The 25979-nt window shown below is 42.7% G+C and overlaps 1 protein-coding gene across 1 annotated transcript in view; it reads right to left on the bottom strand.

Annotated features, from left to right (window-relative positions):
• Positions 1–25979, bottom strand: part of LOC137430902 (histone deacetylase 4-like) — a 500554-nt gene that overhangs the window by 317098 nt on the left and 157477 nt on the right. The window contains exon 10 of the mRNA XM_078782462.1: positions 12344–12495. Within this exon, the coding sequence (XP_078638588.1) occupies positions 12344–12495 (152 nt within the window). The remainder of the gene's footprint in view (positions 1–12343; positions 12496–25979) is intronic.

Genomic DNA, 25979 nt, shown 5'->3' with positions numbered 1-25979 from the left:
TGATTGTATTTATGAAGATCCCCCACATCCTGCCCCTTCCCATCTCTCACCCCAGTCCCGCCCCAGGAAGCGCTGTGATGACATCGGCAGCTGATGGGCGTCGCCCTGGATTTGTGGGTGTGGTGTCGTGCACGTCTTGTGGTGAAAGGAGTGTTTAAGTTTTGCAGTTCTGTTTTAGGTCTATTCTAATTCATATTTAAATTTAGCAAACGAGGAATGTCCAATGCTTCTAAATTTATCCACAATGACTGTCCAGGCCTCCTGAGCTGCCTGTATCACGTGGTTCGGTGCTGAAGTTATGCCTCTGAGGCCTACGTGGTTCTACAGCGACAGACCTTCGGATAGTCTCTGTTCCAGCGAATGTAGAGATTAAACCCACGTCGTTTGAACTTTGGCCGAGGTCATTATTTACTTTTAATGATGTTTATATACGAATGATGTTTAATGATGTTTATATTGGTTTTGGGTCGTCCTTTCCACATATCTCGTGGGATTGTGAGTTGGAGAGACGACCGTGATGGCGGGGAGGGGGTTGGCATTCTCTCAAGCAGGGATTCAACCCATGTCCTTATAAAAGGTCTTTGTCCGAGGTCACCGAGTCCGATCGGTGCAGCTGTGCAGCGGTCGGTGCAGCCGTTTGTGCGGTACCGGCAATTAACGTTATGCGGGAGTCCAAACCGGAAAATGCTGGAGGCCAAAGCTGAAATTGGAAAAACAACATAGCCTATTTTACTCCAGGGGGTCCCAGGATTACCCACCCAAAATATCGTTGCGATCGGTTCAGCCATTTTTGCGGTACCTGCGAACAGACGGACGGATGGACAGACGGACATTTGGTGAATTATAGTAAGATTTATAATTTCCAAAACCATAAGGATCACTCCAATCCATGGCCGAACTCAGCAGGGAAACGCGTAGGAGGCAAATGCTTGGAAAACGTCCCTTATAGTTAAAATGGGGTTTATTATGGGAGTTGGCAAGGATTTCAGGCAGATTAACACTCTTGAGACTCCACTATTGAATTTCAACTTTAATTCAAAACGATGTAATTGCATATTGGGAATGCTGGTTTTTGGAGAGGGCTCTGTGCAGCACTATTTCTGTACACCAAGGTTTTGAGTGATTAGTTCGGACCCGTTACCACAAATTCTTGACAAAAGATGACCCATGTTGCTCTCCCACAAATGTGAACGACAGCGCCAGAAATGTATTAGATAGTGAGCGAGGCAGGAGAGGTTCATAAAAATTACATCAATGAAAGGGAATGAATGAGGTTAAATTAATGAGGTCGGAATTTGGAGAGAAGGGTAAATGGGATGGTGGTTAAAATTTGTTTATTTAATTAGTGCTCATCATGTATAGATTACACCTAAATTGATAGGTACTGTATGTAGTGCATTGTAGTTATACAGCACACCAACAAAGTTCCTATAAAATAGAGTTCTTAAAGGAAAAATAACTGCAGTAGCACAGCAAGGTGGGGAAATTGGTGGAGGAGGGGGGGGGGGGGGTGGGGGGGGGGGGGTGGTGGCGAAGGGTGTGGTGCTTACATTGTTGAAGGTTCTCCACCACATTTGCAGCCACGACAGTATATACTTGAGGCACGATGTTCATGCCAAAGACCACCGCTTCGCTTCCCCATCCCTTCCAAACCCATTCACCCTTGCTCTCGGGATGGAACATATGTGGAGCCTGGGCAGATCCTCATCAGGTCAAATATGTCACAGACTTCCAGTGTTGGGGTCTCAAACTGTGCTTTACATGTGTCATTCTCCATCAGACGCTGGGGGGCACTAACATTGAAATTCACACCAGCTAGTTTGCCATAATAATGGTTCTGGTGATTGATTATAGTTGTTAGGAGAACTGGAGTGAGCTTGTAGCCCAGCAGCAGTTATGAGGTCAGAGGTGCTGGCTTCATCCTTAACCACATGTTTGGTTAATTGCTGTGAAGAATATAGGGGTGAATGATAAACCCAGAATGACATTGACTTTGTATCCTTAAATACAGGAGAATAAAATTGTTGTTGTACCTTAGCCATCCTCCCAAGTGAGTGAGACATAATCTTTTATTCTTAATTTGCAGATAATAATTAACCTGAGCATTTCCAAATGCATTATCAAGACAGACTGGCACCTTTGTAGTCACCTCCATTTTGTTTCCCAGTTCAACGATCACATCAATGTCATGCGAACAGCTTTGCCGGGGTTCACGGGTATATGTGGGGTGTGCACTTACCAAGTGTACCAAGGAGTGAATGGTGCGAATACAATGAAGCCTTATACTTATGCTTGCAATGGAAAATGTATCAGGGTTATGTTTTTTCATTGTAATATTTTTAATCCTTTTAAGCTACTTTTTCTTGCTTTACCCAATCCGAGAGATTTATTTCATACTCAAGTCCAACATTTGTTACCATGGCCAAAATAAACGTTGAAGTTGGAGTTGTGTCATCATATATCATTACCTGATGTTATTTGTGTTTTGAATTATTAGCCTCGTCTATTAGCGAAGGGGGTGGTGGAAGTTAATGTAATCAGTGTGTGTGTGTCTGTTCTGTGTGTGTGTTTCTGTGTGTGTGTGTGTTTGTGTGTCTCTGTTTGTGTGTGAGTGTGTATGTGTGTGTTTGTGTGTGTCTGTCTGTTTGTGTGTGTGTGTGTGTGTGTGTGTGTGTTTGTATGTGTCTCTGTGTGTTTCTGTGTATGTGTGTTTGTGTGTGTGCATTTGTGTGTGTGTGTTTGTGTGTGTGCATTTGTGTGTGTGTGTTTGTGTGTGTGTACGTGCGTGTCGGTGATTCCCCATGAAGACCAGCCTTAGTATAGCACTCCCAGACAGCCTGCTTTAATATTGTGCCACCCAGAAGCCTCGAAGCACAGTTTGACAAAATTGTCCAAAGTAACCTCAACATTTCTATCTAATTTAACCATAACTTGATTTTGTCCCTTCAATATGGATTATGTTCATGTCATCCACACCCATTCCTAAGTGTGTGTTTGCACACAACACCACTGGTTGGAGGTAGGCTTGGGCTACACACTGACCTAGCACATCTGTCATGTATGCAGTGCAAATGTTCACCGTTGTATCCCTACACCGGGACCGGGTTGTATCCCTACGCCAGAGCTCGGATGGCGCTGCTGTGAATCGGGCCTTGATCGGCAGAGTGAATAAACGCGTACGACAATTGATCGCAGTTTGTCGAGATACTTTACATGGCGACGAAGGTGGGATTCGAACCCACGCGTTAAAAACCTGATTCGGCCTCGGACAATCCAGGAGCTCACGTATGCAGAGCTCAAGGCCGCTTTGAAGGAACATTGCAACCCATCTCCTTCAGTCATCCTGTGTCGGTTTAATTTTTACATGTGCAGACAGCAGCAAGGTCAGTCGATCGCAGACTTCATTGCACACCTCAAAAAACTGTCACATCTGTGTGAGTTTGGGGACACGATTGATGACATGCTTCGTGATTTGCTGGTGGTTGGCATGTCCGATGACCGCACTCGTAGACGCCTGCTTGCTGAGAGAAGACTGACGTTCCAAAATGCCAGAGACACCGCAATTTCCATGGAAAGTGCTGAACGCAACGCTACAAGCATCGGTGCCACTCGCTCATCTGGTACCAGCCCTGCTGTGAATCGGTTGGATCATGTTCAGCCACAACGTTGGAACAAGGCTCCTCGTCAGAAGCCAGTGCAGTCTCAAACCCACAACAACTGTTTTCGGTGCAACGGAAAGCACCCTCCGGAGACGTGTCGGTTCAAAGATGCCACCTGCCATTTCTGTTCGAAAACTGGCCATATTGCTCCAGCTTGCATCACTCGCAAATCGGGAAAAGGAAAAGCTGCTGACAAGATTCATCAGTTTATCGGTTCGGAGGAACCCGAGCTTGACCAGGTGAGCTCTGTTTCCGACAACTCAGAATCGTATGACCTGCTTCATATTGATTCTCACCATAGGCGGGACCCTCTTCTTGCCAATGTTGTCGTCAACAATCGACCATTGCAAATGGAGGTCGACACTGGTGCGGCCGTCTCGCTCATCAGCCATGCTGTTTTCACAAACCTGTGGAGTGATGCTGACCGACCCCATCTGAAACCTACTACCTATGGACTCTCCACCTATACAGGTGAGAAGATTGTTCCCTGCGGTACATGTGATGTCACGGTGGGCTACGATAACCGTGAGTTTCACCTACCCCTGATCGTCATTCCTGGAAAGGGCCCTTCCTTACTCGGCAGGAACTGGTTGAGCATAATTCGACTGAAGTGGGAAAGCATTCATCAACTCCGGGCAGCCAACGTTTCTCCTACCGCAGCATACACACTCAAAAATGTGCTGGATACGTACCCGGATGTCTTCAAGGATGAGCTTGGAACCTTGAAAGGACATACGGCTAAACTCAGGGTTGACCGGGATGCCAATCCTATATTTTGCAGGGCTCGCCCAGTCCCTTTCGCCCTGCGTGAGCGGATTGACAAGGAACTGGATCATCTTGAAAATCTGGGGATCATCGAGCAAATCCAGTATGCCGAATGGGCGGCGCCCATCGTTCCAGTCATAAAATCGGACCAGTCCATCCGCATATGTGGAGATTATAAAATGACCGTGAACAGGTGTTCTTCATTGGATAAATATCCAATCCCGAGGATCGAAGACCTCTATGCTCGTCTCACGGGAGGCAAGACTTTTACGAAACTCGATCTCAAATCCGCCTATCTACAGCTCTGCTTGGACGAGAATTCGAAACAGTATCTTACCATCAACACGCATCGTGGGTTGTATAGGTACCACCGACTTAGTTTTGGAGTGAAATCTGCACCTGGAATTTATCAGCGTGTCATGGACAGTTTGTTTGCCGCCGAACGCAACGTCGTTTGTTACCAGGATGATATTCTGGTTACTGGTCGTACGGACGCGGAACATCTACAGAACCTGGAGAGAGTTCTGAAGAAGATTTCGGACTCCGGCCTACGTTTGCATCGAGACAAGTGCAAGTTTATGGTGCCATCAGTCACGTACCTGGGTCATACGATTGATGCCGAGGGTCTACACCCGACAGATGAGAAAGTCCGAGCTATCAAGGATGCTCCTTCTCCACGAGATGTGACCGAATTGAAGTCATACCTCGGTTTGCTTCAGTTCTATGGTCGTTACATCCCGAATGTGACCGACGTTTTGGGCCCCCTTTATCGGCTTTTGAGGAAAGGAGTCTCCTGGAGCTGGGGGTCTAGTGAACAATCAGCATTCCAGACCTCTAAGGATCTGCTCAAATCGTCCAATGTTCTCGTTCATTTTGATCCAGAGAAGGATCTTGTGCTGACATGCGATGCCTGTCGGTATGGAGTGGGGAGTGTATTATCGCACGTGATGCCTGATGGTACAGAAAGACCGGTTGCATTTGCATCCAGAACGTTGACCCCGGCAGAGAAAAACTATTCCCAACTTGACAAGGAAGGATTGGGAATCGTTTTCGGCGTTGGCAAATTTCGCCAGTACCTTCTTGGACATCATTTCACGATTCGCACTGATCACAAGCCGCTGATCAGTCTGTTTGGTCCAACTAAGGCGACATCTGACACACTACCGCCCAGGATCATCCGCTGGTCCCTGTTTCTCGCTGCTTATGACTACACCATATGTTATAAGCCCGGTTCGTCTATCACAAATGCAGATGCCATGAGTCGGTTACCCCTTCCAGAATCCGTTGATGATTCGCCTACACCAGGATCCATTATCGCACTGATGGATCATCTGGAAGATTGTGCTGTCGATTCTGGCCAGATCCGCACTCATACTCGACGAGACCCCGTTCTGTCCAGAACTGTCCAGGCTGTACAGCTTGGATGGCATTTGCTACCTGAGGGTGACCCAGATTTTGCGGCTTTTAAAGCACGTAAAAACGAACTCAGCGTGGAAAATGGTTGCCTACTCTGGGGATGTCGTGTCGTGATCCCGAAAAATCTGCGTTCCAGGGTCATGGATGAAATCCATGACTGTCACCCCGGGATTGTGAAGATGAAGTCACTCGCCAGAAACTATGTGTGGTGGCCGAATCTTGATGCTGATATCGAACATCATGTTCGACATTGTTACCCCTGCCAGAGCACCCGGAATACACCTGCGAAAGCGCCACTGCATCCCTGGGAATGGCCCAGCGAACCGTGGCATCGCCTACATCTCGATTATGCCGGGCCTATTAACGGCAGCATGATTCTAATAATTACGGACGCGCACACAAAATGGATTGATGCCTATGTGACGCGTGGTACTACGTCAGCCATTGTCATCGAAAGACTCAGACGCTGTTTCGCCACTCATGGTCTGCCCAGGATGATCGTGAGTGATAACGGTTCGTGTTTTTCCAGTACCGAGTTTGCCAAGTTCACACGTCGGAACGGCATCAAACATAAGTTTGTCAGCCCACATCACCAGGCTTCAAATGGCTTGGCCGAACGATCCGTGGGAATCATCAAATCCGGATTGCAGAAACTTCAGGAGGGAACCCTGGAAACAAAGCTGTCTCGTCTCCTGTTCAAATACCGCATCACGCCACAATCAACAACCGGTGCAGCTCCGTCTGAGTTATTGATGAAACGACACTTGAGATCGACACTTGACAATCTCAAACCAGACATATCATCAAATGTTTATCAAAGCCAGCTTAATCAAAAGTTGGTGCATGATAAGACGTCCAACAGTCGATGTATCAACATTGGAGATCCAGTGTTTGCCCGAAATTTTGGTGCAGGTGCGACGTGGCTACCGGGAGACATCATCGAGAAGCCAGGTCCACTGTCCAGTGTGATTCGCCTGCAGGACGGCCGCGAAATTCGTCGACATCAGGACCACATAACCTACCGTCACTGTGAGTCGATGGAGCCTGTAGCATCGTCACAGTCAGGACAACAGTTCGACCCGCCACTGCCGGAGATCGTCGTGGCCGCTCCAGCCGGCTCGGATGCCCCGAAAACCTCTGCAAACGCTACACCCTTCGTGGAGACCAAAGGAATCACCTCGGACTCTGTATCCACTGGTACACCGCGACCCAAAGGAATCACCTCGGACTCTGTATCCACTGGTACACCGCGACGCTCAATGCGTGAGAGAAAAGCACCCGACCGGTTGAATCTTTGAAGATGTTTTTTTTTTCACGTTGACACATGTTCTATTTTCACGTATTTTCATTATTCTCATAACCGTTTGCACACATATTTTCACATGTTTTGGAAATGTTGCTTTTGAAATGTCAATTCTGGAAATCTAGCACGTATTGCTCTTGGTAATTTTGGACTTAAAGGGGAGGATGTCATGTATGCAGTGCAAATGTTCACCGTTGTATCCCTACACCGGGACCGGGTTGTATCCCTACGCCAGAGCTCGGATGGCGCTGCTGTGAATCGGGCCTTGATCGGCAGAGTGAATAAACGCGTACGACAATTGATCGCAGTTTGTCGAGATACTTTACAACATCCAACCAATCAGTTGTCTAATTTAGTCATAACATTTTTACATCAATTTTACTATAAATTGATTTTATTATTTACCTTCAATGTGCATTATGTCCAAGTAAGAGACACTTCATCTTGTATTTTCAACTCTTATACTGGAAATATGTGTAAGCTATTTTCCCCATGTCTGCCTATATACATTTCTGTGTTTTTGTCAATATCCATACCGTTGTTATCTTTACACCTTATAAGGAAGTGTGTCTGTGTACGTGACAGATATCCGATGAGTTCACACATAAACAAACAAACAAATAATTCACACATAAATTAATTAATTATTATTAAATAAATTACGGTGAATATATTTATTACTACATATGAACCATTACCGACACATTTTACGTGTATAATGTATACATATATATATGGATGTGAGAATTTATTGGGTGACTGGTTAGCCTCACACATTCCCAAAGGAATACAGAAAGCTATTGTAACAGTGCCGTGTGTCAGTGAGTGAGTGAGTCTCCACTGGTTCCCACACCTATTGAGTTCCAGGAACTTACCATAAAGAAATTTTTATGGGCTGTAATCTCTGTTCTTCAAAAGTTTCTTAAACACTGAGAATTAAGAAAACCCATAAAACTGTCTTCGCTTTCCTACAGTTCATGTAGGATCTTGCACCATATATTTTGTACATTAATTATATTACACATAGGAAAAGGGCATTATGATATATCAGTCCATTTTACTGGGATTACAAAGGCATTAGGAAACATTTGACAAAGCAACACAATAAATAGGTTTTGAATATGAGATTCCATTATCATATATTCCAGCGAACACAGGGGGTTGACTCAGCCTGCCATCCTTCAGAGGTCGGCAAATTGAGTACCAGATCACTGGTAATTCCCTGTGTGTCGCAAGAGGCGACTAACAGGGTTGGCGGCAGGAAGGGCATCCGGCCGTAAAACATTGCTTCAAAAAGGGGACCACGGTGCCCAAAAAAGGCCAACCCCTGCTCTGCGGGGAAAAATGGCCTCTGAAGGTGGTTCATTCCATTATCATATGTATACAGAGGGAAAATTAAAAAATGGAGAACACAGAACGCAGTGAGCAGCAATTAATTATATAATGTACCCATCGCAATTACTTCTTGTCTATTTTACCCGATCGGTGGGTGGAGCTCATGTTTTCATCCCTGTCTGTGTGTCTGTATGTTTGTCTGGTTTTGAACAGGATATCTCAGATGGTTTTGGACGGATTCAGAAAAAAATTTGGTGGAGAGGTTGGATATGTGACAAGGACAAAATGATTAGATTTTGGTGAAGATCTGGATCTGACAATTTTTTTACGTGATTCTTCACCATTGAGTGATCGGGCTAAAACCAAAATATATCACTATAACTCAAAATGTTATGGACAGATTTGGACGAAACTTGGTGGACAGATTGGGTGTGAGAAAAGGACAAATCGATTCAATTTTGGTGAATATCTAAATGCGGATCTGGATATGAGAATTTTCCAAAAATTTCAAGTGATTCTTCACCATTGAGAGACAGCACCAAAAACAATATGTACCATGGCAATCTAAAGAAGTTTGGGACGGATTCTGACAAAACTAGGTGGATGAGTTGGTTAGGTGACAAGAACAAGTTCAGGTCTGAATCCAGATCTGGCCTATCTGGGGGATACAAAACAAACTGTTTAGCCTGGTGGAGGTATGCGCTCTACCGAGTGCCGTTCTAGTTTACTATGTTCCTAAAACCAATGTCACTGACTATTTCTAGTTCGCCAATTCCCTTTTAGGTGTTTGAAATTACCCTTTATAATCATCCTTTAGAAAACTTTAGATTTACCCTTTAGAACCATTTAGCATTTCCCTTTAGATCCCATTAGAATCACCCTTTAGAACCCTCTTGAATTACACTATAGAACCCTTTAGAATTTAACATGGTGAGTTAGAAGGTACTTCCTCTTCATTTTTGATGGATAGATGGATGGATGGAAGGAAGGACATCGCGAAATATTGAAGCGGCTTCACTGCTTAAAAATTTTCTCGCTTCTCTCTGCGCATGTGCGATAGATAACTTTCAATTAAAATTTAGTTGTTCCTCGATCATAAACCGACAATTGTGGACAGGCAGACATGAACCAATTTCTTAACCCTGCTTTTCGCTTCGTGTGAGCGTGGTAATGACGACAATCCACTGAGCTTTCTGAATGCTTGGGTATTCAATATCGGACAATATATGGCATTTGGCTGGAAAGGAAAATTCCTTCTGTTTCGACGATTATTTAGTCAAATAAAAAAACACGGTGAACATATGTGAATTCAGAAATAGAAAATAATTGTCCACGATGCAGAATTATGATTAGGAAATTTGCTTGATAATGTTTCAGTGCTGCTTCGCGTTGGAGGATAAATTGCCTTCCTTGTTTGAGCATTTTGTTTGAAAGATGCATTTATATCTACAAACTAGATGGTATTCATAGAATACTTACCCTGCACAGTCAACGTGGTGCGAGGCAACTCTTCTGTTTTTGAAGGTTTTTAAAATTTGATCCAATATGGCTGCCAGACCACATAAGTGATGACATCATAAATTTATATTCTCTAATATAATTGATGCGTAGATCATGCTCAATACATTTCAAACTGATCAGACGAAGCTTGTCCCTGTCGAATTATGACATCATAATTACAGGACCAATGACGTCATCGTTCACAACACCTATTCCCCATGCAGAGTTCTTTACAATGAACGATGTTTCAATTTTTCCCATGGAGCGATTTTGGAGATATAGAGGTGCAACGTTTTTTGGTTTTTCCAAGATGGCACCTGTACCACATAACCTACGACGTCATAATTATCATTAAAATATTATACCAGAGGAGGTGCTCCAATAGTGAAAATTGTGTGTCCATCAGACCAACAGTTTCAGAGAAAAACATTCATACTGATTGGATCAAGCGTTGTACTTGTCGAATTATGACATCATAATGAAGGCAGCGATGACATCATCATTAACATATCTTATTCCACATGGGAACTACTTGAGAATGAGCCATATTTCAATTTTTCGATGGACTGGTTTCAGAGATATAGAGGTGCGATTTTTTTCTAAGATGACGCCTGTACCATGTGATTTATGACGTCATAATTGTCATTAAAACAAGCGTTACGCCTAGGTCCCCCGTCGGTGAAGTGATGCGAGTTGACAAAGTGGAAGACGCAAGGCGGCCATCTTGAATTTTGAAGTGGCCACCAAATTTTCAATAGCGTTCTTCCTTATGCCTAGATACACCCACACACCAGATTAGAAGTTGGTACTTCGCTTATTTTTCAAGATATTCCGCTCACAAGGTTCAGACATACATGGCGGCGGCCATCTTGGATTTTGACGTGGCGACCCAATTTTCAATAGGGTTCTTCCTTATGCCTAGATACACCCACACACCAGATTGGAAGTTGGTACTTTGCTTATTTTTCAAGATATCTCACTCACAATGTTCAAACATATATATGGTGGCGGCCATCTTGGATTTTGACGTGGCGACCCAATTTTCAATGGCGTTCTTCCTTGTGCCTAGATACACCCACACACCAGATTAGAAGTTGGTACTTCGCTTATTTTTCAAGATATTCAGCTCACAAGGTTCAGACATACGTGGCATCAGACATACATGGTGATGGCCATCTTGGATTTTGACGTGGGTTGCACCCACACACCAAATTCGAATGCAGTCCTTCGCTTACGCACGCACGCACGCCCGCACGCACGGACGGACGGACGGACACACGGACGGAGGGGCAAACCATAGTCCCCCTTTCGCTCTGCGGTGCGACGGGGGACAAAAATTCTACATGAGGACCCGCTCATATGGTGGAAATTTTGTCTCCATCGGACTAACAGTTGCAGAGAATTTTTTTCCATACTGATCAGATCAACGTTGTACTTGTCGAATTATAACGTCATAATGAAGACACCGATGACATCATCATCAACATATCTTATTCCCCATTGGGAGTACTTCACAATGAGCCTTGTTTCAACTTTTTCCATTGAGCGGTTTGGGAGACATAGAGGTGTAACTTTTTTCCAAGATGGCGTCCATACCGCGTGATCTATGACATCATAATTATGAATAAAAAAATTATACATGCAGAGGCACTCCAAAATTAAATTTTTGTGTCAATCGGACCAACGTTTGCCGAGAAAATGAAATTTAAAAATGCAGACAAGCCACACGTACGCATGCAACCGAATGCCTAACCCTGATTTTCGCTTCGTGAGCGCAGGGTAAAAAGCGTCAAATACATTATTACTGTCAGTTTTGAGGTGAGGCCAACCTGAGGTTGTACAAAGCACTTTCTAAACTTCTCTGCTGACATAATGGAGGTGTTAATGACTTCTGGACTGATCGGAATGCCACAAATCCCACCATTATACAATTGAACAGTTGGTGAAACATTTAAAGTACTAAACATTCCTAGAGATTAAAAGATGAGCACATCGATATGTTGTGATGAAACTATAGATTATAACTTATGCAGTTCCCTCTTCATCCGCTTGCGGCTTATACAAGAGTTTGTTGTCGAGAGAGGGATTACTCTGCAATTGTCTGGCTTCAAGTTGGTAAGAAAGATAGTGTGTCTTATATATGACTCTGGCTTTTATAATGATTGATGAACGCTTGCTTATCAAAGTATTATTTTTTTATAGATGCTGCTGAATTCATTTGGATTAAAGCTCATGATCTTTGGAGTTTGTGTGGACTTGATTTTTCACCACATATGTCATGCATGTTCTTTGTGTTTTATGAATCATTATTTTCTATTTTGTGGAAGTCACGCTGTTCAAAATGATATGTGCACAGATGTGGCACCTCTGGTGAAGATGCTGTGGGCGCTGCCTGTCGCTGGTTCACCAACAGTTGTTGCTGCCGCAGCAGATGATGCAGGGCTTGCAGTGACTGCGGTAATGGTGAGGAGTGCGTTCGGTTTAAAATACGGCGATGAGGTAGTCGGGGGCGTTCACCTGCAAGTAAAATTGTGGGAAGATTTAGTTTTTTTTAAACTAGTAACCAAATAACACATGAGAAAATAACAGACCTCATTTAGGTTTTGAAAGATGTGAAATAGGAAACATTCCAAAGGTATCATAAGGTGATTAATCAAACGTAAAACCAAATACTGCATTGGATTCATCAGAAGGAATTTGAAGAAGCAAGGAGCAGAGATGGAGTCATCAGGAGGAACCTGAATAGGATTCGGGTTTCAGTCGCTACTCTACAACCCTCAAACCCATCTACGTGCAGCCAATTGAGCCTTATAGAAAAGTTTCTGCAAGAATTCACTTCTCTTTAGACAAATAGATAAAGAAAGAGAGAGAGATAAAGAATAAATGAGATAAAAGAAAACACAAAAAGCTAGAATTCGAATGAATAAAGAGAAATGTGAAAAAGTAGAAAGAAGTGTGAAAGGAACAAAGAACAAATATGTCGGGAAGAACCCGGATAGATAGATTTAAGCAGTTACTCCACACAATCAAATGTAGCAATAGGTACAAGTTACCTGAGGTCCGGCAGCATGGAAGCTCAGTCCACATATCATCAGGATATGGTACAAACATAATCAAACGGAAAACCAAATACTGCATTGGAGTCATCAGGCCCCGGCAATGCCGCGCGCTGGAGGATGTTATTTATTTATTTGGCATGAGGCCGGTGTACTTTGAATGTATCTGTACTTGTTTTATTTAATTTTGAATACAAAAGTAAATATTCTCGTAATTAGTAATAAAAAAAAATGTAAATGCATTTTTATGTATTCACACATTGTTATACGTTTTTGCCATCTCTTAGACTATTCTGAGTTTCTCATTCATATAACTTTTTCATTGGCCCACATATATCTAAACCGTGGAATGAACCCACACTAAGCAACTCTATGGAAAGTGCACGACCAACTAAGTAAGTTTTCCTTCTGCAAACATGAGCAAAGATATAGCATTCACTCAAGTAAATGGAGATTGCAGTGATTACACTATGGTCTACATTGCCATGCAAATTCAATGGGGGGAAAAAACATCCAAATTATCGAAATATAAAACAATAGGAAACCAAAAACATGCAATTTACATTTTATATACGAAATATTAAATAAAGAAGAGTCCCAAGTTAACACCTACAACTACCATGACAACTTGCACCTCCACCTCCGCCCCTCCACCAACTACAAACCCACCCCACCCTCACCCTCCAATTCCCACTCACTAACTCTTAACACATTAGGGCAATGTTCCCAGATGTTCTTGCATGGCTAAAGACAAATTCTTCCAAAACAAACTCTGAATGTCCCATGGGAACCAAAATTGCCTCCAGTTGTCGATATCCAACATTTAACATGGAAGTGCAGCAGGCCACATCAGGCCTACACGTCGACATGGTCGAAGGTGCAGAGGTATCCGGACCAGTGTTTCTAATTGCCTTTGTGAATACAGCTTAGAGACATATTGCCAAACTAATTTCCAGTTATTTTGTCTTGTCATTGGGCTAGTCACGTGCTTTGTCAGTGATGCAGTAACATTGAGGTTACTTATATCCCACACCCATCGGTGGGTGTATCAGTCTTTAAAACAAAATACTTCATCACATGCTGCCACTCACACCAATAACCTCAAATTGTTTGCTTTATGTTCTCTTCAAGTTCATACTGGCCTTTGAAAACAACAATGATGTCTTCCTGTGATCACTTTATCTCTGCTCTTTCACAGATTGAAATAAAATAAGTTTCCAAAATTTCAAGGCCAAAAAAGGAATGAAAACAAGCAAAGATACATTCAATGTACACCACCCCCATACCAAATAAATAAATAACATCCTCCAGTGTGGCACATAGAGACGGTATTGAGAGGGAGAGGTGTACAATAAATTGATTGATTAACTGCATAATTAAAATCAATAAAAATTAATAATTAATAATCATAAAATTATTTCTTAATCAATTGGCTAATATCATACTTAAACCACCAGTGTTTCATCCAAAGCTGTAACTTTTTGTAAATTAATGAAGTCATTAATCGGGAAAAAAATTAATTGATTAATCGGGAAAAAAAATCAAATAATTAATTGATTAATTGATTAATCAAGAAAAAATTAACCGCTTAATTGGTTAATCGATAAATCAAAAATATCATTTATAGCCACATCACTTGGTCACTGTCATGTCCAAATATCAGCTTCCCAGCTCAAAAGGTGCCTGAGATATTGGCCAAATGAGAAAGGAAATAAATAGATTCTTAATTAATCAATTAATTGATTAATCAAAAACAAAAAATACTGTTTTTGCCAAAGCTCTTGCTCACTATTGTGCCGAAATTCCAGCTTCCTAGCTCAAAGGATGGCTGAGATATCGCCCGGACAAACAAACAAACAAGAAAGAAACCGGAGTGAAAACCGAGTACTCCCTTTCAGCGCCCGTCATTGCCGGGCCCCCTTCGGTGCCCTGCGATGACGTCATGCAGCGCCTGGGGATGGAATAGCGGTGTACAACAAAATGTAACAAAATGAAGACTTGGTTCACATAAGCCAAACAATTAAGTTTTATGACTTACACAAAATGCATTCCTTTGTACAGTCTTTCTTATACATGGTCCTACTATGTACAATGTATCGGTCCTACAATGTGCCACAGCGTACGCGTTGGTGTATAGGAAAAATGTTTGAAGTGCAGAACGAGTAACTTGGTAAGGATGTCCTGCAGATGGCTCGGCAGGAAGTTTGCATTGTTGGTCCCGGCATCCTCTTTGTAATAGGAGCAGTTCCATAAATTTATCATTTCTTGTAAGCAGTCTTCGTTACGTTCGTTTTCACCAATCATCTTTGATCGAGTGTTCATCCTTATTAAATCTACAGATAGTTGATCCTCACTATTTCAAAGAAAGCAGTCATGTATTAAACAATATACATCAGCTATCCAGCAGCACAAATCTTAGGCGCTTTAATCAATCGGAACCAAATTCATCCATAAGTCAGAAATAGCTGATTTATCTCCTAAATATTTCATGATTGCTCCACACTTTGAAAAAATTATTAAAAAATAAAACTTCGCTCCTCTTAACTTCAATGCTGAAACTTCTTTAAATACACCCAGCTGTTAATAATAAAGTTTAAAATTCTCAGCTGTTTTCTTTAGAGGAAGTACAATTGCCATAATTGCTCGTATTTAGGAGCAATAAAGGTGTTGGCACTTTCAAATGTCCTGCAGCAATTATTTTGCTCTGTTGTTACTTATAAGATAGAAAATGCAAGTTATGTGAATACAACAATGGCTGCCACTACTACTTCTTTAATAACCCCAATTATCCCACCTTATTTTGGGGTTGGCCGGGGGAAGGTTTGGCCCGAGACCTGAGGTTCGACTGGTACTGTTTAGGGTAGGAAATTGGAATTTGCTTAGGCTGTCGGCAATAAGTCTCCTACACTTTCCGAAAGACAGTGTGAGATCATTAACATCCACCAACTAATTAATGCTAGTAAACTGGACACCCGGCCTACCATCCATCAGAGGGCCAGCATGGTTTGTGGTGAAACGCCATGCCTGCAAAGCACCAATTCGACAGTCTATAGTCGAGCTGAGAATAAAACCCACACTAACAATTAAAAGGTAAATTAATTACCTCTTTCTGCACCATACTGTTGGGCTAAATTAGATGCTGTGACCAGTTGTAAATTAACTTGGAGTTGTGCAAATTAAACAAAGCCAAAAAAGGAATTGATGCCACTGAGTGTACGTACACAATAGCATATCTAAAACATTATACAGTAATTACAAATAAATAAATTGTAAAATAATATATGACGGTGGTTTTAGAAGTAAACACTTTATTTATTTTCATTACCTTCATTAATTCCCCAGTAATGTTAACCAAAAGTGTTAATCGGTAATCTATATGATGAATCATGATGCTGTAGTCAAGGGCGATTGCCACTAGATGTCACATGTTGTTCAAGAATCAATGTGAAGGATTGACTGCAGCTAAGCACATTAAAAGAGCAACCAACAGTAAAGTTATTTTAGTTAAATTGAAAAATGCAGCTGATGTGCAACTACAACAACGACAATAAATGTTTTATGACTACTTTCCCCTTATTTCATGGAGTTGATGGCTTTCTTCCATATGGATCGACCCATTACACCATTTTTTATGCAAAACCAAAACGTTTCATATCTTTCTTGACAGTTTTAATATATGACTTTTTAGGATGTCCTCTCGGCTTTCTTCCTTCTCCACGAACTTTATTACTTTCTTTACAATTCATCTTCTAACTTCCATTGTACAGTACATAACCGTAGGCCTACCAACCAAGCTTTTTTGCCCTAAGTTCTTCACCACTATGATTTTTAATGTCTTCCTGATTTCTGGGCTCGGAAATCTTTCTTTCATTGAAAATCCATTCATCCATCCAGATTCTCAGAAATTAAATATTTACTTGGCTCATCAAACTGATACATCAGATGATATACAGTCTGGCATCCTGCTTTACTCTCCAAACACTCGGCCTATGGCATCCAAGGCCAACTCCACTCTTGAGTTACTGACTTCCTGCACACTTGTATCTAAATGTCGCTCGCAACGGAATCCTTTCATCTCTTGTCCCTGTTATGGCTGCAATGCCCTAATATAATAAAAAAGATATAACCACATTCAGAGGCCATTTTCCCCCGCAAAGCGGGGGTTGGCCTTTTTCGGGGACCGTGGTTGTTGTTGTTTTTCGGTCCCCTTTTTGAAGCAATGTTTTACGGCCGGATGCCCTTCCTGCCACCAACCCTTTTTGTCGCCTTTTACGACGAGCAGGGAATTACCAGTGAACTGGTACTCAATTAGCCGACCTCGGAAGGATGACAGGCTGAGTCAACCCCCTGGCGTTAATTCAGCGATCGACCGGGATTCGAACCCAGGATCCTGGGATCCTAAGCTGGCACCCTAGCCACTAGCCCAACACCAGGCTACTAATAGTAGAGTAGCCCTAATAGTAGAGTCAATATACCACGTAACCCCAAAATAATTGCAAAAAAACGTTTTATGACATTGACTTGTAGTATTTGATGTGGAGAACAACATATCAAAAGTTGGACAATTTCTGCGCACGGGAAAGTCTCCAAAAATGACGTCAAAAAACAAAATGGCCGCCGGCAGAAAAACGTCAAAAATCTGACCGATAACCATAAAAAAATTCAAATTGTAAATCTGATGTTTGAACAAATGTTCTTTTCACCAATGTTTTTCAAATAACAGTACTTTCTGGAATGAATGTCGCATTTGCAATGATGTCACGACGTCATCTATGACGTCATCAGTGACCCAATCAAGGGAACACTCTAGTATTACTCACTACCGATGTCATAATGTGTAATATCCAACATTACGGCTTCTCAGGTGCCGTCTTGTTCATCATCCTCTTCTGTCACTGGTTCATTTGTCATATTGTCACAATTGCCATCTTGGCAATGCCCACATGCACTGGTACATTCGAGCCCATGCTTTCTGCAGGTACACCTTAGGGTTTTTCACCCTCCTGAACAGTTGCAGTGAATCATCTGAAGAAGTACATCTGGAGCAGTGCTTTTGTCTGTCATCACTGGAATGAGTTTTCCCCCTTCTACCCTCCATCCCCATTCGGACGGCTCCATTTCATCACTGCGGCCAATCCACTCCATAACCTGGTAATACGCCCGCAGGGAGTGAAATTTACATGCTGAGGATGTTGGGGGCAGTCTTTCAGGCATGACAAAAGCCTTAGCTCTCGCAACTTTCTTGCAGAGCATATTGTACCTGATAGATGCCAGGGAGTCATTCTGATTTGCATTGAACAGTGCCACCATTGCCCTGCAGCCACTGGTTTCCACAGCATCCTGACTTTGCTTTGGTGAGCAGAACACTTTCGAAGAGTCTTTCATTTCCTTTTCTTTCTTGATGATTCTTTGGAACCCCGATTTCTTTCCGATCCCAAATACTCTGGACGTTGAGTCGCATCCGGTGAACGCATGAATGAACAATAGATCACTACAGACTGCTTCTCCAAGTATCTTCTTAAGGACCTTGATATTATAGACATTTGATTTTACCTTGTCCGAGCGGAAATAGAGTTCAGTGCAGTTTGTTGTCTCAGCGTAGTAGAGCAACAGTCGGAGGAGATCGATGTCTTCTCCAACGAGTGTGGTAGACTTGAAAGCAGACTTTGTGACGGCTGCTTTTGCGATCTCAACATCGGCATCTCCTTCAGCTTGGATCACCTCGGAGCCCCTCTGTCGCAATCGTTCCATGATGAGCTGGATAATTGCCTGCTTGTTTGCTTCATTTGACAAGAAATCCTCCTTTTTCCAAACAATGTTGTCACCCCTGTAATGTTCACCTTGTTCGCATTCTTATTTCTACTTCTATGCTGATGAGCACAGTCTTTTATGCTTGGCCCAGCTCCATAACCATCAAACACTACAGTGGCTTTGGCATAGTGTTTGACTGTGAATGAGGCGTAGTCATCTGCAATTGAACTGTAGGTGCACCCCTCCATCCATTTTAAGCGGTGCAAAAGCGATCCCCCATCTAGAACATAGTGATCTGTCCCTGGGACCATCTGTGTGACAGCATTGTCCGATTTGGGTGAAGCATAGTTCCTTATCGCTTCCGCCAATTGTGGCTTATCCGGCTGACGTAAGATGTTCTTTGCTTCGAACAAAGACATCGGGTATGGACTGAGTTCATAGTTCATCACTTCGTCTATCTGGAGATCACCTGTCTGTGACACAACTAGGAACCTCTGGAATAACAACACTGGATCTATGGTACGATCCTCGGCTACTTTGACTGCACTGCCGGATGCAAGTGTCTTGACTTTCGAGCTCCTTTTGTGCGAATACGAGAAAACGGAGTGACTATCCATATTCTTGACTATGTCATTTCCTATTGTGAATAGGTCATGTACATTGACAATCTCATTTGCAGTAACCCCTGTGATGATATGATGCAATGATTTATCATCCGAAAACGGCGTGAAGCTGTCCAGTTTGGCTGCAACCTTAACAAGGTCAGCCTCATCTCTGCTCACTCTGGAGGTGGACAACTCCTTATGTTGTTCACCAGTTGTGTAACTATTTGCGGTCAGTTCTTGCATGGCAAGGTTGTAAGAAGATGACCCTGTGGAAGACATAGTCCAAATTGCTCTCTGGTGCTCTGACATCCCACTTCCTCGCGTCAGGCCCCCTTGGCTTTTTAGTGAGTGCATTGGTGTCTGTTCTATCACAAGATCAGAGCCAAGGCCAGCCCAGTATTGGCTGCTGCGCCTGATTACATGGAAGCCAGACTGGACTTCTGATGAACATCAGGATTTTCATCGTCCAATGCGTGCATCTTCTGGAGATAAAGACGAGCTGACTTCAGATAATTGGGATGGCCAGCAGCCGCAAATAACGGCAAGCAAGCTGAGATGGCACGGAGATGCATCTCCCATGACCCCATTCGATCAGCTGCAACAAGTGCCAGAGCAATTCCTACCATGCGCTGGTAGTTGATCCACAGTGCGCTGGTTTTGGAGGTCCCTGCCAATTCATTCCTTTTGAGTGTCAAAGCTTTGTCAATCTGGCAAATGCAATCTGATTGCAACAATGACTCCAAGTCATTTTCACCAGTCTCCATCAGCGTGTAAAGTTTCTCTAGTTCCTTCACCTGGTCCTGAAAACCAGGGTCATCCTCCATTATTTTAGCCACAATGTGACATGTAAGACACGACACCTCTTTTGACGCTAGCATGGTTGATACCTTTAGCTCCTTTCTCACGAACCACCACTGTCTCCTCACAATCCAATTCCCTTTGGCATAAGGGGCAGGTTTCTTTGCTTGAGCTCATTTTCTATCCTGGAAAATATTAAAGTTAGGAAACATGTCATCGGTTGAAATGCATATTTACTCACCACTAAATGCTTAATTGGCTATATTTCACATAAATGATTAGCAATTGCCTCCAAACTCTGTAATGTGACAGCTAACATCATAATTAAACATCATACAAAAAGGTAACTTCATAGGTTTAGTGGTTTTTGACATTTAGGCTTCCTTAGATTCAACATTAAAATGCTGGTACGCAACAATCAAAACCTTTTTTTTTTTAAACATTTTTTTATCTTTTTACAACAAGTCCAATTAGATTATAACGTAATTACCCCAATCATCATTAATAAGTGGTGGTGGTCTTAATCTGGTATGTTCCATCTTAATAGTGTCAAGTGAAAACGGGGGCAGATTTGGGCCATTTTTTAATGTCAGAAATTTTTACTTTCCCGTGCTCCATGTCTGTCTAACTTTTAATATGTTGTTCACTATGCCTTAAAGTACAAGAAATAACCATAAAACGCTTTTTTGTAATTTTTTGGGGGTAGGGGTATTTTGGCGCTATATTGACTATACTATAAGGGAATGTTCTCAGTCCAGTCCTTTTCCTCATTTTCATCAACGATCTCCCTGACTCTCTAGAAAATCCTATTTATCTCTTTGTTGATGACTACACCCTCTGCCGTGACATCCCTCATCTTTCGGACAGACAGGGAGCCCCTTGCCTCTCTTCAGACTTTGACAAAATCACAAGCGGTCAAACATATGGAAAATGTCTTTCAATTCTGAGAAATCCCACACACTTGCTATCTCCGAAAGGACCATCTGCGAACCCTCCAATGTATTTCTGAACAACCTTCTCAAAGTTCAGTCACCCAAATTCTTGGGTCTCACTCTCAGGTCTCACTCTCAGCACTCTCAGAGCTTACAACCACATTTCAAAGTGGGCCACCAAAGCCAGACTCATGATCATTAAATATTGTTATGCATCCTCCATCATGTAAAGTCATTCCTTGGCATACCTGAAATCCTATCAACCTACAGGACCTTCATCCACATATTGATGGAGTACTGCTCTCCCCTCTGGACTGGCAACACTGTCTTACACCTTGCTCAGCTTGACACCATGAAAACCAAGGCCGTCAAGATCATTGGAATCTCATGATAAAGCTGATCATGGGCTGATCACTTTGCCATCACAGACAGGTCGATTGTCTCTTTGTCCTCTTCCACTTCCTTGCTTTGTAGATGGTCTTCCGCCTCCTTTACAAGTCTTGTCCCCTCTGCCCTCTCCGTGCTTTGTACCCCCAGGTTTCTGCAGGGTGCACTCAGTCAATCATCAACTCCCTCCTAGTGAAACTCCCAATATCCAGAATCACTGCTCACCTCCACTCATTTGCTCCTCTTTTTCCCCACATGTGGAACCTACTTCAACATTTGCATCAATCTCATTCTTCCCACCAGGTCGTCAAGACAGCTGTTCACCACTATCTCAGATCACTACCTCCCTTTAAAAACCATGATCTTTTCCACGCCTGTTAACCCCCATTCCCATAAATTTGCAGTTTTTCCTTCCTTGGAGTTTTCTTCTGCATCCATTTTATCAATCCCCAGCATTCTCCTCTACCTCTCATCCCCCACATCCCTTGTTGGCCTTATCCCTCAGCCATGTTGTTCGCATTTCTCCTTTCTCTTTCTGTGTCCAGTGTCCTTCTCTTTCGAAGAATTATGAACTGTGCGTAGAACACTGAGATGGAATTGTGAGGAGGTATAGGTCAGGGGAAGGATATAAAACAATTTCTGGAGTGTTGAAAGTTCCCAAGAGAACAGTGAGCTCCATCATTGGGAAATGGAAAGCATATGGAACTCCCAGACTCTTGCTAGAGCTGGCTATGTGACCAAACTAAGTAACCGGGCAATGAGGACCTTTGTCAGGGAGGTGACCAATAACCCAATGACCACTCTGCCAAACTAGAGTTATTTGGCTGAGATGGGAGAAACTGCCGGAAGGACAACAGTCTCTGCAGCACTTCACAAATGTAGGCTTTATGAAAGGGTGACCACACGGATTCCACTCCTGATAAAAAGGCACATGGGAGCATGCCTGGAGTTTGCAAAATGGCGCATAAAATACTCTGAGAGCACGAGGCCAAATATTCTGTGGTCTGATGAGACGAAAATTGAACTCTTTACCCTGAATGCAAAGCACTATGTCTGGTGAAAACCGAGCACAGCTCATCACCCATCTAACACCATCTTGGTGATGGCAGCATCATGCTATGGGAACCGTGAAGCATGGTGGTGGCAGCATCATGCTGTGGGGATGCTTTTCAGCGGCAGGGAATGGGAGACTTGTAAGGATATAGAGAACAATGAATGGAGCCAAATACAGGTAAATCCTTGAGGACAACCTACTTCAGAGTGCAAAAGATTTACATTCCCAGAGGACAATGACCCCAAGCATACAGCCAAAGTAACACTGGAATGGCTTCAGAACAAGAACATAAAAGTCCTTGAGTGACCCAGCCAAGCCCAGACTTGAATCCCATTGAGAATCCGTGGAAAGACTTGAAGATTGATGTTCACTGACACTCCCTATCCAACTTGACAAAGTTTGAGAAAATCTGCAAGGAAGAATGGGAGAAACTCCCCAAATCCAGATGTGCAAAGCTAATACATACATATCCAAGAAGACTCAAATCTATTATCGCTGCCAAAGGCGCAGCTACGAAGTATTGACTCCAAACTGAATACTTATGTAGTACTTATATGTCTGTATTTCATTTTCAATAAATTTGTAAGAACTTCTAAAAACATGTTTTTACTTTGTCATAATGGGGTATTTTGAGTAGATCAGTAACAAATAATTTAAGTTTAATCCATTTTAAATTCAGGATATAACACAACAAAATGTGAAAAAGTCAAGGGGTGTGAATACTTTCTGAAGGCACTGTATATACTGTCGTGTGATTCCCCTCGGTTAATACTGGAAAATCATGGATAGCAATTTGAGCGTTATTTGAGGCAACGACCAATGGCGGATTTCTATGCAAGCGTGGGAGGAAGAAGGAAAAGAAGAAGAAGCGGGAATTTACCTGACGGTCCGCGCGCAGTCTTCAACCTTACAAATAATTAAACTCACACGAACATGGGGTTTAGAATACAAGGGAAAATAATAAAAGGGTTTATTCGCAATAACTATCGGGACAGGAAAATAATGCGCCGTGGTAAATAAATGTTCTACTTTGGGACGTCCCCACACCAGACCTAAACAACTGGACAAATGGGAAGGATAATAAAATTAATCATTGTGTTTGTGTGATGCGTTGTATCTATCTGGGTGTGATGTCTGGAACAATCAGGTCCATTCAGGCTCGTCGTTCAGGCCCCAAGCATGCAAGCCGGGCACGGCTCTGATCCCCGGGAACTACTCGGCCGTCGGCGCGACCAGGCCTCGATTCCCTCGTTCACGCTCCGCTAGGCCCTCCGTACGCTGCTGCCGCAGGCCTCGTGTCCCCACGCGATCGCTCACGAGGTCCGCGCGTGAACACAGGAAAGGAGGATCGTCAGCGGAAGTTTGGGGGCAGGCAGGAGGTCCAAGAACGAGAGATGCGAGAACGAGAGAGAGTCGAGGGACGTCCGATTGTAATCACTTCCAAACGAGCAGAGTGAGGCAAGGGCAGTAGAGTGAAAAATGTGCTCCTTCCATGTACTTTTATCTTTTTTATGCCTCCGCTGACAAAGTCGCCGGAGGCATTATGTTTTTGGGATGTCCGTCCGTCCGGACGGGCTAAACCTTGTTTTTCTCAGCAACCATATGTCCGATTGAGACGAAACTTTCAGGGTAGGAGTGACACCCATGCAAAATGTTTTTATGATAATTGTGATGTCATAGGTCACGTGGTATGGCAGCCATCTTGGATTAAATGCAAGTTATTTCAAAATTATTTCTCGGAAACCGCTGAATGGAAAAATTTGAAACTTGGCACATTGTCAAGTACTCCCAATGGGGAACAAAAGCATGATAATGATGACATCATAGGTGAAGTGGTATACCAGCCAAAAATGTTTTAATCAAATTCCTTATCCTAAAAATCTGAAATTGCATGCACATGATCTATGACCCATTTGTATTGAAATATAAAATTTATGACATCATAGGGCACATGGTTTGGCAGCCATATTGGATTGAAGGAAAATATTAAATAATTATATCTCTGAAACCGCTCACTCTGTCTATGCGAAATTTTACAAATATCATCGAACAGCACTGTTGCATATAGTTTGAAAATGATGATGTCATAGGTCACGTGGATTGGCAGCCATCTTGGATAGAAAAACAAAACTTATCCGATCAACACAAAACTTCACAAATGTGATCCCCTACCCATACATATGCAAAGTTATGGCATCTACCCGTTGTGGGACTATGCGGAGGCATATTGGCGACACAGTCACATTGTTTTAGTTTATATTCCTTCGAGAAATATTACTATATATAATTAGTGTGCTCCTCCAATGTCCTTCTTAATTCTAAAAGATTCCTGCTGTCATTTAATAATATATTTTACCATTGGAACCTTGGAACATTGGAATTTGATCGCTGAATTAACGCCAGGGGGGTTGACTCAGCCTGTCATCCTTCCGAGGTCGAGGTCGGCTAATTGAGTACCAGTTCACTGGTAATTCCCTGCTTGTCGTAAAAGGCGACAAAAAGGGTTGGCGGCAGGAAGGGCATCCGGCCGTAAAACATTGCTTCAAAAAGGGGACCAAAAAACAACAACAACCATGGTTCCCGAAAAAGGCCAACCCCCACTTTGCGGGGAAAAATGGCCTCTAAAGGTGGTTATTGGAACCACTACATTAAAGCTCTATGTCCCACTTCTTCTTCCTCAATCGCAGAAACACGAGCTTTTAAAGCAGGCAAGTTTGTTTGTGATTAAACGACCAAATTTTTGTTCCAAGTAAATCAATTATTACCTATCCAATTCTACCAATTGTATTACTCTACGAAAGCAGAAACTCTTTAGAATAAAGCGTTACGGATGGAGAACCTCAGCTCCTTTTATATATGGAAGATTAGCAAAGAACATGTCCTTACAGACTGGTTAATACCAGTTCTGCCACTTTTGTCTTTATGGCCTGATTTATTATGACTAGTAATGCTGGCTTTCACCAGGTGGCAACATACGATACACATTTACGTAAGGAGAATTGTGAGGTCTTCTATCCACCCTGATCCGGCCATATCTCTGAAACTGTTTTATCCCCTGAAACCTTCTTGGGTACACCCCAAGTAAAACCAATAGTTTTGAATTCATTCTGTCCAGCAGTTCAGCAGTGCACATGACTAAAACATACATACAAACAGTGTGATATTTAGTGTGATAATCCCCCACTTTTTCATGTCAATGGTTTTCATACAGGAAATTGGGGTATTTTATTATGACTTGTAATACCCCCTCACACCGTGGAATGGCGCTATACGATACCCCCCTCCCCACCCTGAACTCTGAATGCTATTAAAATAACATTTTGGTCTAAAACCTTCCCGTGTACACCACGAGGACAACCTCCAGTTTTTCAGCAGTCACGAGTGCATAGAAGTGAAGCAAACAAAACCAAACACTTCT

Source organism: Myxine glutinosa, chromosome 7 (assembly GCF_964187855.1).
Source record: "Myxine glutinosa chromosome 7, kmMyxGlut1.1, whole genome shotgun sequence".
Classification (NCBI taxonomy): domain Eukaryota; kingdom Metazoa; phylum Chordata; class Myxini; order Myxiniformes; family Myxinidae; genus Myxine; species Myxine glutinosa.
Note: the sequence above shows the minus strand (reverse complement) of the source record. Positions and strands in the feature narration are given on the sequence as shown.